The 13,314-nt window shown below is 41.9% G+C and overlaps 1 protein-coding gene across 1 annotated transcript in view; it reads right to left on the reverse strand.

The window, feature by feature from the left end:
- The window catches only part of LOC147624889 (LMBR1-like membrane protein), a 57,860-nt gene that overhangs the window by 3,242 nt on the left and 41,304 nt on the right, over nt 1–13,314 (reverse strand). The window contains exons 6-8 of the mRNA XM_086818130.1: nt 12,964–13,103; nt 10,295–10,375; nt 1,741–1,805 (exon numbers count right to left, since the gene is read on the reverse strand). Coding sequence (XP_086674256.1) covers nt 1,741–1,805; nt 10,295–10,375; nt 12,964–13,103 — 286 coding nt within the window. The remainder of the gene's footprint in view (nt 1–1,740; nt 1,806–10,294; nt 10,376–12,963; nt 13,104–13,314) is intronic.

Genomic DNA, 13,314 nt, shown 5'->3' on the forward strand with positions numbered 1-13,314 from the left:
ATACGACAAAATTTGCAAGCACATAAAATAACGGAGTTTGGAAAGCATACTCTATTAGTGCATAGGGAGGACCCTAGAAAGGCACTTCCATAAAACTTAGAATTCGTACAGGATTTACTAGCCCTCATCTAAAGAAACTAGGGTGTGATAGCATAATAATATCTCATATAAATACTTCTGAGAAAGTGAGAGACACACCAATCAACAGGTTAACTACTATGTTCAAGCACATTAAACTATCACAACAAACATGAGGACATCTACATGAGAACAATCATGTGTTAGAGGGGCCAAATGCGTCATGTCCATTATTTTTATCACTTCGAAGGACTTGAGAATAAGAGAGGGTCTAACGAGAAGGCATGTTTCTCGGATTAAGAGCAAATAAACATGACAAAGACACAACCTCAAATACTCCGCACAGTACAACACTTTAGGGAGCGAAGATGCCCACACCTATCATGCCCTTATGCCGTCATCATACGGGCACCCACCCCTCTTTCTTCTCCTCAGCCTCTTCATCAAGAGGCCCCAGCCAGGACGAGATCCCCATCAAGCCCCGTAGGTGCCCAATGGGCAGTAGTGGCAGATTCTCAGCAGGTGCCGATGTGGTGGACGTGGTGTGAACCACACCCCTGTGGACACGACACGTGAGAGGTACACTCTTGCCCCTCCCCCATAGATGTAGGAGTGGTAGGGAAAAAATTTAGTAAGCTTGTCATTGAGCAGTCACCCATATGATCCATACACATACCCAGCCTAGACATGCACCACATGTCCAGAAGTCAAGGGTTTGTGACATAGGGACACAGTTAAATGAGTGATTGAGTGTAGGTTAAGAATTGCACACATGATAGATATGTATGATATACTACCGGCCTGGTGGCTGGGCAAACCTACACAAAGCTGCCATCGTTACCATCCTAGTCACACATGACCCCATCAATGCTCGCCAAATGACGGGTTACAACCGCCTTAAGGCATGTAGCCAGTGAGACCAGTCAAGCAGGGAACCAAAGAGCAATGAGGACCGGTGTTAAACGTTATTGGTCATTATTGGCAATGCAGGACCCTTGCATCGCATTGAGAAATTTCAGTAGTGAATTGACATGGAGCAGATATGGGTATGTTTGGGGCAGCCTAGGCATGTGCAAACCAACCTGGCCAAGAGGCCTAGGGTTAGGCACCTTTTTAACCCAATACAAACACATTAAGTGACTTTTATCGCACGTTTTGAACTCGTGTTAATTGGAGAGGATTTTTCTTTTAGCCCCTACTCACCTCATTCCTCATCATTTTCCACTTCAGTCCCCAGAGCTAGCCCTACAATAGCCCGGTTCAGCAAGGAGCAGCAGCAAAGCAGGTTGTCATCCTATGTCAGCAGATTTCAGCCAACATAGTGTAAGGTACTTTCAAGCCTATGCCACAGGTTTTTTTTTTTAAATTTAATGGAGGGGGGGGGGGGGGGGGGTCTGTTTGGGTTTGAAAGGGAATAAGAGGGCCATTGGGACACCCAACATTGTGTCTATTGTGGATGATTGTTCAGTTTTCCATTGCCTACATGATCCAAACTTTAATTTAATTGTGTTAATTGAATCATTTCCACAAGGCTCCAGTGACATTCCTCATGATTTCAGCTATTTTTTTAATGAGATTAATGTGGGGCACATAAACTGATAGCTGTAACCATCACACCAGAAAACAAAATACTACAATATAAAAAAAATAGTCATATTATACCTCCCATATCCAAGTATGGTAAAAAGGGTCCAGTCCGCACTTTATGCATACTAGAAACATATCTCCTGTGACAACGACATACAATTAGATGGTCTATCGTAATATTCTTAGCTTCAAGCATCAATCTTTTCGAGACCCCCACACCCCCCCCCCCCCAAAAAAATAAAAAATAAAAAAAAATCAATCAATCAATCAATAAATCAATAAATAAAACTAAATGTACATCATCTAAGTTATGCAAAGCAATTTATTTAAATTGGCAAGATCCTTGAAACAACAAGATAGCCTTACACCTTCAATAAATACGGCTCTTAACACAAATGGCTAAATTTCTTTTCCATCCACAAGGTGTACACCTGTCTTACCAACAGCAAGGCAACTAAAAGGTGTTTTACATGCTTTCTGGCACTTCCAATGTGACATAAAGCTCAATTTTGGTTAATCAAGCCCATAGATCTTCGGCATCATTCAATCTTTCCAAGTCCCCCCCCCCAAAAAAATAATAATAATAATAATAATAACTCAAAGTCTATAGCTCCTCTCAATGTACATCATCTTAGTTTGCACAACAATTTATTAAAATTGGCAAGATCCTTGAAACAACAAGATAGCCTTACACCTTCAATAAATAGGGTTCTTAACACAGATGGCTAAATTGCTTTTCCATCCACAGGGTGTAACACCTGACAGCCAGGCAACTAAAAGGTGTTTTACATGCTTTCTGGCGACTCCAATGTGACATAAAGCTCAATTTTGGTTAATCAAGCCCATAGGTCTTCGGCATCGTAAACATGTTCACTCGTAGTCTTTTACTTATGAAGGATCTAGGATGAAACCATGTAAGTGATTGGGGGTACAAGAAGCCGTTGAGCAACACTTGAGAAGATTTTCAGAAGCACTTGTTGGATTGGAAATACGCACATTTCTTCAGAAAGTGGCACCAGAGTGTGATTGCCGCCATATATCCAAGGGCACCCTAAGAAGAGCAGTATTTATAAAACACAAGGCCCTCACCCCCCAAAACATTGTCTTAGCGAAGTTTGTGGGTTACCCTCCTCCACATGCTTTTTCTCATCCTAGCACTTTGATGATTGATCCATGCCAAGGCTTGCGTGGCATCCTCCTATCAATCAGGATCCGCAATGAGATAGCTATGCCCGCATTTCTTCCTAATGGTTCTCTACCCAAAAAACGAGCATGACGTGCCTCCTCATACATCCATATCCCCACTACAAATCCATACCCAAAAAATAAGCATGGGTGCCTCCCCACATCTATACCTCCACTACCTCCCATATCCAAGTACGGTAAAAAGGGTCCAGTCTGCACTTTATGCATACTAGAAACATATCTCCTGTGACAACGACATACAATTAGATGGTCAATCGTAATATTCTAGCTTCAAGCATCAATCTTTTCGAGACCCCCCCCCCTCCCCCCCCCCCCCCCCCCAAAAAAAAAGAATAAAAATAAATAAATAAAACTCAAAGTCTATAGCTCCTCCAAATGTACATCATCTAAGTTATGCAAAGCAATTTATTTAAATTGGCAAGATCCTTGAAATAACAAGATAGCCTTACACCTTCAATAAATATGGTTCTTAACACAAATGGCTAAATTGCTTTTCCATCCACAAGGTGTACACCCGTCTTACCAACAACTAGGCAACTAAAAGGTGTTTTACATACTTTCTGGTGCTTCCAATGTGACATAAAGCTCAATTTTGGTTAATCAAGCCAATAGATCTTTGGCATCGTTCAATCTTTTCAAGCCCCCCCCCCTCCCTCCCCGCCCACGAAAAATAAAATAAAATAAAAACTCTCTATAGGTCCTCCAAATGTACATCATCTTAGTTTGCAAAGTAATTTATTTAAATTGGCAAGATCCTTGAAACAACGGATAGCCTTACACCGTCAATAAATAGGGTTCTTAACACAGATGGCTAAATTGCTTTTCCATCCACAGGGTGTAACACTTGACAGCCAGGCAACTAAAAGGTGTTTTACATGCTTTCTAGAGTTTCCGATGTGACATAAAGCTCAATTTTGGTTAATCAAGCCCATAGCTCTTCGGCATCGTAAACATGTTTGCTCGTAGTCTTTTACTTAAGAAGGATCTAGGATGAAACCATGTAAGCGATTGGGAGTAAGAAGCAGTTGAGCACCACTTGAGAAGATTTTCAGAAGCACTTGTTAGGTTGGAAATACGCACATTTCTTCAGAAAGTGACACCGGAGTGTGATTTCCGCCCTATATCCAAGGGCACCCTAAGAAGCAGTATTTATAAAACGCAAGGCCTTCACCCTCCAAAACATTGTCTTAGCGAAGTTTGTGGATTACCCTTCTCCACAAACTTTTTATCATCCTAGCACTTTGATGATTGATTCATGCCAAGGCTTGCATAGCATCCTCCAATCAATTAGGATCCGCAATAAGATAGCTATACCCGCACTTCTTCCTAATGGTTCTCTACCCAAAAAACGAGCATGACGTGCCTTCTCATACATCCATACCCCCACCTACAAATCACCACTAAGGCAATTGAAAAACTCATTATGATTAGATGCTTTTGGCACATAGTCACATGAAAACCTGGTTTTGTCCCTGAGAAACACAAAACGGATGAAATGAACAAATTGTATCGAAATGAAACCAAGCATTTCCAACCAAAATGCCATTTCGCCCCAATTTCATTCCAAAAAGAAACCTTTTTCTTCTCCTCTTCTTTCTCATTCCCTTCTCTTTCTTCTCCTCTCTATCTTAGTTTTCTTTAAAAACCGACAAAATGATGAAATAGACGAAAAATTTCTTGTGACTATGTGTCCCAATCCTCAAATTTGACTTCTTGGTCAATTTCACCTAATGTCACACCGAATTGTTGAGATTTCTTACAAGTATTCCACTAACTCTTCAATTTCTTACTTTCCTCCAATTTACAAATCCCAATTTCATACTTTCAACCTCAATGGTCAAAACACCATTTTGCCCAAATTTGACTTCTTAGTCATATCCACCTAATTTCACACCCATTTGTTGAAATTTCCTACAAGTCTTCCACTAGCTTTTCAATTTATCACTTTCTTCCATTCCAATTTCATACTTTAGCCTCAATTACACCTGATTTCACACCAATTGTTGAAATTTTCTACTTCAATTTTCCTCAATTTATAAATTCCAATTTTATACTTTCAACCTTAAATTGCATCTAATTTCACATCCAGTTGTTGAAATTTCTTACGTTTTCCTTAAATTCTCACTTTTTCCAAATTTGATTTGGCAAGTGAAACTTTGAAATCTCTTTGTTTCATCCATGAAGACAAAACGAGTCGAAACAAACGAAACAACGATGTTAACGAAAAGTTTCTTGTGCCTATATTATGGGATGTGCATCCTGATAGGAGACCTAAGTATTTGGATACAAATCACTACGAAGGCAATCGACAATGTTCATTATAAAGAGGGGGATCACATTTTGAGTTAGAACTTAGAACTCTAATGTTAATTACAATGAAGCATGATCAATGAATCTTTTGCACATTTAAAGTTTATTTCAACATCTACTATCTATTCTCAAGTAAGAAAAAAGCATGTTTTTGCATGTCACAAGGTTACTTTTTATCCCCACCCCCCAAATCTATATGAAACTCTTATGAATGTTTCGTGAAGGTTTGAAGCATTTTTCGAACGCGGTTACAAAATCCTCGACAACTATGGAGGGGATACATGACTTAAACACAGATGAGACCTAAATGTCCAAATGTAATTACATTAATTACATCAAGACTATTTTTTGAAATTGAAGCAAGGGCATAGCCAGAGTAACTAGGACCTTTGGCACCCCATCAATGCGTACGTACTAAATATAAATGTACGTACTAAATGTAAACATTGACCACATCCACATGAAAACTGAAAATGAAGTTATGAACATATGATGCCACAAATGATTGCGTCCAGAGAAACAAAGGCGAGCTTCCATGTGCACAGACATCCACCATGGCAAGTACGGTTCACCTTGTACAAGTGGCAACTTATACAATATGAAATAGTAGGCGGCTACAATAGATACACACCCTAGTACAACCGGTACATATATGGTACAACCATGGTACTAACAGTGGTCCAATCAGTAGTAAGTACCAAAATGGAACAACTGGCACATCCAATGGTCAGCAATAGGTACCACAATACAAACAGATGTGAGTACAATAGTATGGAATCTACTAACACATGCAAGTGCATCGGTACAAAATGTACAGAGCAGATGTAGAGGCTGTACGGATGGTAGCAAAGACATACACGCTTCTCTATAGACTCGTGATCCCTTGTACGTAATAGAGTAAATAAGAGTCAAGCAGTTACTATCTCCATAAACCTCCACGTAGAACAATTACCTGGGTGCCTTGGGTGGAGTCAACAGGTACCCACACATGGACATACATATGCCGTCTAAAATCCCACGACTGTTTCTTGCCAATAAACATGTCCTAGGTGCCCATTTGTTAAAGCACAACCCAATATGTGTGAAATGCTTTACTCACGGAACACCCAAGTAATAAAAAGTCCAACCTCTTTTAATTAACTCACCATCCACATTATAAAAGTGTGAATGCCCAATAAATATACGTCCATACCTTTGTTCACATGCTCAATGCCTTAAATGTCCACATGGGCCCAAGAGGTGTGTTTTCACACGGATAAAGTTCGTTACTTGTCCATAGTCTTGGACACAGTAGTGTACCCATCACAACTTGTATTGGATAATCCCCCATTCCCAAAGCTTATATGTGAATTGCACAGGGCCTAGATCATGATTGGTGATATTTTCACACATGGCATAGGAGCAGTTTGTTCAAGCGCTATCATACCTCCAAATTCATGTGCTCCACCCCTCAAAGGCAGGGCAATCCATCTACACGAAGTCATAGAAGGGGGATGTATGGAATCAAAGCTCCACCATTGATTGTGTAGATTCCAGCTCATTCGAGTTGTGTAAGGTCAAAGATAGGCAAAATGAGCTGACTAAAGTCCTGTTTAAAAAAACATAAACAAAAGGGACACTTACTCCATCACATAAGGTCACTAAGGTCAAATGTCCAATCAGGCCTAACCTACAAAACAACTGAAACTCAACATGACCCATGGGAAGCAAGTTGTTACTTGTCATGTGCACACCTGCTGTCCTAGGGTGGACATTCTACTTAATTAGTATAATTAGGACACCTTTTGATGGGCCAAGAGCATGTTGTGAGCCCTAGTCCAAGGACTTATCACCAGGCGCCATCTAGGTTTGGGTCTAGTCATGTCATGTCCAAGTCCCGCACAAAGTTATGTAAAACCTCTTTGCAAGATATAGGGGTTGTACAAGGCTAGACCGGACACTTAATAGACCAACACTCACGTGTCTGCCTTTTTGTATGGGTTAGACCAGTAAAGATCCAGTGGTATATCTAGTGACTTTGTCCACTATGACACTTGCAGCCACCACATAGCTCCCACAGAACATCGAGATACAGTACAAGCCCAAGTATGACCAGTCTTCTCACCCAAGACTACTCACAATGGGAGTAGTAATCTTCATGGAGAAGGTGATAAAACCCAGGGAGGAGGGGTCCCCAGGGCCCACAGACTTCCTCCCAGTCCTCTGGCACCAATGGTGTCAAGCCTAGAGGGGCTCAAGTTTCAACCACAATTGAGCCTGGATTAGAAAGCCAATCATGGCATTTTAAAAGGGATGTCCCCTATTGAGTTAGGCAGTACCAACAATCGTGGCAATGCTTTTCTGTCATACTTTGGAGCATCCCAACAATGAGTGCCCTAAGAGGCCACTTCCTCCCACAAGTACACCTGGCTCTGATACCAAGTGTCACAGGCCCAAAACATGGTACCCTCACATCAAGCCACAAGGCCACCCAATCTCCCATCAAACCATGAATCTTGGCTCTCTTGGCCTCTCCAATGCATCTTTCCCTATTGGGTCACACTCTTCTTATGGCTCGTTGGCCCGGACCCATGGCCTCGGCTCATTTCATCCATCTCGGTTCCATGATCCCATCGTCCCAGCCTCGTCAACACGCCGCAACTCTCCGTCATGTCACAGCTCTGTGTTTCCATGGTTCTATCTTCGTCGATCCCCTTTTCACTTCGGTATGTCACCAGCAAGGTGGGGAGGGCATCCCTTGAAGGAACTAGCACCATGTAACCCCCATCGTCACCCGAGAGGCCTAAAATGCCTACCCAATGCCGGAGTGCGCTACTATGCATGCGGCATGCCTAGGTATGGGTCCGTTCTATGCCTCACACGCATTTCATCCCCACATAGATGCAATACCTTTGGTGTAGGGAGGTATACCTCAGTGGTTGTTCAAGATCCTCTAGGTGAGTCTCCCCTACCAGCCCCATTTGTAGGCAACATCCTTCAAGAGCTCACAGCTAAGCAGGACCATAGTACCCCCACGTACGACGAAGAGGAACTCCGTTAGTGATTCCATGAATCAAAAAGCTCAAAGTTGCGCCCAACATGAGGAGTCACTCAAGCTCCTCGAGTGTCATGATCTCATCGCGTTAACCAACATGTCATAAGCTTGTTTAATTGCGGCAGGACAGAGGAGGTGGTCTCAAAGCAAGTTGCCAACAAACTCATAGGTGAGTGAACTCCAATAGACATGGCCATAGTGGGTTTGGCACATGCATGAGTCTTAGAGTCGTGTCAGTAGCACGTATTGCTATGTTAGTGATCCAAAAGGAGGATTTTGTGTGATTTCATAGTCACACCTTTAATCAGTGTAGACCTAATTTTAGGCATGAGGTGGTCTCGTCAATATCAGCCTACCATTCAATGGAGCCAGCACCTATTGTACATATGGGAGAAGGATAAGGCTGCAATCCTCATCACACGCACAACAAGTGTTACATGCTAAGGGCACTAGCAAGCCGAGGTGTGGATTGGCCATGGGCTAATAAATAATAGCTAGGAGCTAATAATGCCTAAAAAGCTAGAGGAGTGTACTAACCCAAGGTTAGGGTTAGGTCTAGGGCCTACCTAGCGTGGGATCCAGGAGGGTTCACAAATAGGTTAAGGGCGTTAGCAAGATGAGGTCCAAATTGGCCATGGGCTAATAATTAATAGCTTGGGGCTAATAATGCCTTAAAAGCTTATAAATAAAGCAGGGCTAGTTCTAGCAGGGTTATTACTATATAAGGGACCCTACATTTCACTTATTAGAGACAAGGGGGTATCCATGCTGTTATGTCACAAGGCTAATCAAGGTTAAGACCTTCACGTTAGGCTAATCAAGGTTAACCATAGCCTAGGGGTTAGGCTCTTAAGTGGGGGTTACTAGCTTTTACAAGACACGTGCTATATTTGACAGGAGGCCTATATAAGTGACTTTATGAGTCAATTTGAGGGAGAGCTCCTCAAACCTAGACTAGAGGCCTTGAGACTACTCCATGCTTACATCCAATGGGACTGTACCAATGGTATAGGACGCCAAGGACTTTGGAGCCATGTCTCAGGTGCTACTATCTCCCTATGCTCGGGTATGAGCCTGAACGGCTTTGTGGTTGGGTGGTGAGCTAGATGCCATTGTCTTTGTGTGTTTGCTCTTTATGTTTATGCTTAATCGCAAGGTTTGTTAGCCTGGGAGCTTTACATTAGTAGCTTTTATGAGACATATCCTATATTTTTGACTCATGGTTTATAGGAGGCCTATATAAGTGACTTTATGAGTCAGTTTGAGGGAGAGGTCCTCAAACTTGGACTCCAGGCACTCCATACTTACATCTGATACTGGTGGTATGGGACGCTAGGGACTTTGCACGTGGAGCCATGTCTCAAATGCTACTATCCCTGCTCAGGGGTGAACTTGAACGGCTTTGTGGTTGGGCGGTGAGCTAGATGCTAGTTTCTATGTGTGTTTCCTCTTATGTTTATGCTTAATTGCAGGGTCTGTTAACCTTAGGGCTTTACATTGGTATCAAAGCCAAACCTGCAATTAAGTTGGGAACACTCCGAAAAGAGAGGAGAAAATCATCGTGTGGATCTTCTGTGTTTGCTAGTTCTCTGACAGATCCAATATGCGTGTGTATGAGGGAAACATCTTGGGCCATGGACGTTTTCAGGCATAGGAGGCTTTTGGACTGATTTGCTGCATCATACAGAGGGCTGGTCGAGTTCTGCAGAAAGCTGAAACCTACGCGCTTTTTGGTTGTGCATGGGAGTTTATGCTTTTTGGAACTCTTCTGTGTATGGCTGCAAACAGCAGTACCTCCATCTGAAAACCAGAAAATGACTGTGGAAAGGGTAACCCTAATGCATATACTGTGGCATATATTGAGAGAATGACGCATGGAAGAGAGAGAAAGGCTGTGAACTGTGCTGGGCATGCTCTGCACCTGCTGTCAGCGCTGTTTTTACACAAACGGAGGATAGCTATCTGTGTAACAGACCACATCATCTGCAAATAGAGAGGGGCATGCAGCTAGAAGTTGCAAGTCTTCAAGTACAAACAACAACACTACCTTACATGTAGCCACACTACAAGAGAACTTACCAGTTCTGACCCCTGCCATTCTCATAGTTTTTTATAGTGTCCTCCAGCTCCAAAGCCTCCCGAACACAAGTTGTGTACTCACTGTCACCAAAACAATTCCTTTAGATTTGAATTTTTTTTTACCATACAATTTCCATGTAAAACTCCTAGTGCTGTGATTGCATTAGCAAAGATAAATTGCAACAAAAGACAAGCAAAGACAAAGCACTTGCATGGAACCCTAACATTAATCCCTGTATAATTTACAATCATCAATGAACGAGATACAATTGAATGTTTTTTTAATACAAAAGGTGATCTATTCCCTAGGGGCTAATCTCACCCCTAGTTATAGTGGCGTGGCTGTCCTGGTACAAACACTGGTTGCAAGACACTCTTCCTCTTCCTCTTTCAATTGCTTGCACCCTCGATGCGCAAAAGAGCTAACAAGTGCAAAATATTTGATGATTTATGCTAGGGACTAGGGTCCTTTTTATAAGGCCGGCCTGCCCGTATTATATACCTAGATGAATCCAGGAACATGCCCAAATTCACCTTATAAGAATGTGCAATTTATAACCTCATGGTAGTCATCCACAAGACAATAAACCATCAACTCCATCATGCATAGTATGGACTAGATACTACGACATCCCCACTAACGTCATCAGTGCCCAATAGTGGGTGTAGAACTTGGTATCAATATATGCTCCCACACACACACCCCCAACACACGCACACACATAAGAGCATACATTCATACAAAGGTCTGTGTACTGAGTTTCTATCGTAGCTCCGGAGATGCAAGGCAGTCTTAGCCATAATGAAGCCTAGCACTAAGGTTCATAACAAATAGAAAGAATTATTACAACAAAAAGGTAAGTTGATAGGGCACATGCACCACTAAAGATAGAAAGAATTAACACAACATCAACTGGCTACAACTTGGACGAAAACTTCACAGCATGAAATTTGCATGTCCGCTAATACAGCATAAAGATATACCTAGATGAATCCAGGAACATGCCCAAATTCACCTTATAAGAAATTTATAACCTCATGTTAGTCATCCACAAGACAATAAACCATCAACTCCATCATGCATAGTATGGACTAGATACTACGACATCCCAACTAACATCATCAGTGCCCAATAGTGGGTGTAGAACTTGGTATCAATATATGCTCCCCACACACACATAAGAGCATAAATTCATACAAAGGTCTGTGTACTAAGTTTCTGTCAGAGCTCTAGATATATAGGGCAAACTCAGCCATAATGAAGCCTAGCACTAAGGATCATAACAAATGCCCAACCTTTAGCCCCTTGGCCAAGCTGGTCTACAGCACTTCCCTTTGCTACTCTAGATAACCAAAACTCACAGTGCCATATCCAAGACAATCAGACGGATGAAAAAGTATTTTAAGGTAACTACTACTCTACAAAATCGACGATTCCAATCTATATCCAACACATGTCCTTGGCCTCGCATGCTCACACCAATCACCAACATCCCCCAACTCCAAGCTGGCCTCTTTGAATCAATCCTCCCTATGGTTACCTACTTGTGGAGCATATTCAAGAAGACAATATAATGTCAGCTGATGGTGAGAGTAGGTCTTGTTTTGCATTTTCACTCATACAATCCCTCTAAGACTCAAATTTGAGGCCCCATTTCTTGGGTCAACCATATCTTATGTGGAAGCCCGTTTCTAGCACCTTGCTTTCCCCTTTGCAGCACTTTCCATCCTGTAAACTTCTTTCGATTTCTATTGCTCCATAATGTCTCCTGCCCCTGCTCCTAAGGCCAGTCCATGTCACCACAAGGTGCCTTGGCATGAAATCTGTGTGAAACCACCCCAATTTATTGTTCACTCTGTAACCACCCTTTTCTCCTGTTTACAGGGCTCACAGAAGGGCCTTTTGATCTCAGCGTATCTGGCCTTGCTTGAGTGATGCATGTGACCGAAGCCTTCAAGCACCAAACAACAGAAAGCATGATTGAGTCTACCATCAGTACGCAGCATCATAACTGTTTAAAGCGTCAGGTTTCTTTGGGAGGAACTTTTGACATTGCTGTCGTAAGCCACCGAAAACTCAGTCTTGAACCATATAATGTATGTATGGTTCAAACTTTGTTGTATACACCACCTATGCTAGTTCTTATTAAACAACATCCTAGATTAAAAATGGTCTTGGTAATCAATATCCTAGATAAAGAATGGATCCAAAATGATCATTACAGATAATCAGGTATTCATGTCCAAAGTACTTAAATAAGCTATCTAGACCACATATATATGGCATGACAAATGTTATATGTCTTTAATGAATGACAGGCACAGTGTCTAGCTCCATTGCTCATAATTGCTCTCTGCTGGTTATCTGTTGGATTACACTTCAAACTGCATAAGAAGGCCAATGAACCATACACCTATATGTAAACAGGCAACATAGAACTATTCATAAGGGTGGTTCTTATGAAACCCCATCCTAGTATTGGTGGATACATATTACTCTTAATTGGATCTTCAAGGGGATCTTAGAGCACAGATGATGTTAGTAAGACGAAAAAGTATGGGGACACCATGGGATGTCAACAAACGTAAAGACCAGGTGCTCTTAAACCTTCCAAGCTCAATGCTATCCAACTTTTTGTAAACAAAAAAGGGAAGTCATTGCAAAATACCTCTTGAAGCGGCAATAAGAATAGCGAGCTTTTCGCAGTCGGCGTCGGAGAGCAGCCATTGACTTTTCATCTGCATCATAATCCATGTCGCTTTCTCCCATCCTTCCTCCAGAAGGCTTAAAAGAAGAATCTTCGTCAGCCTGCAAAATGACAAGCAATTTCTGACAAGTTGAAATGATAACATCGTATCCCTACAATCCTTCCTGCAGGGCTTCCGCAACCAACATGTTTATATAAGGCACTGCCCAAAGATCAAATATGAGTTCACCAAACAAAGCAACACACAGTAAGAGAAGTCAAATAAAAATTTGCCTTGAATAAGCCACCATTTAACAAACTTGAATGAAAAAT

The sequence above is a fragment of the Cibotium barometz genome, chromosome 24 (assembly GCF_041138505.1).
Source record: "Cibotium barometz isolate CiBa-2024 chromosome 24, ASM4113850v1, whole genome shotgun sequence".
Classification (NCBI taxonomy): Eukaryota; Viridiplantae; Streptophyta; class Polypodiopsida; order Cyatheales; family Cibotiaceae; genus Cibotium; species Cibotium barometz.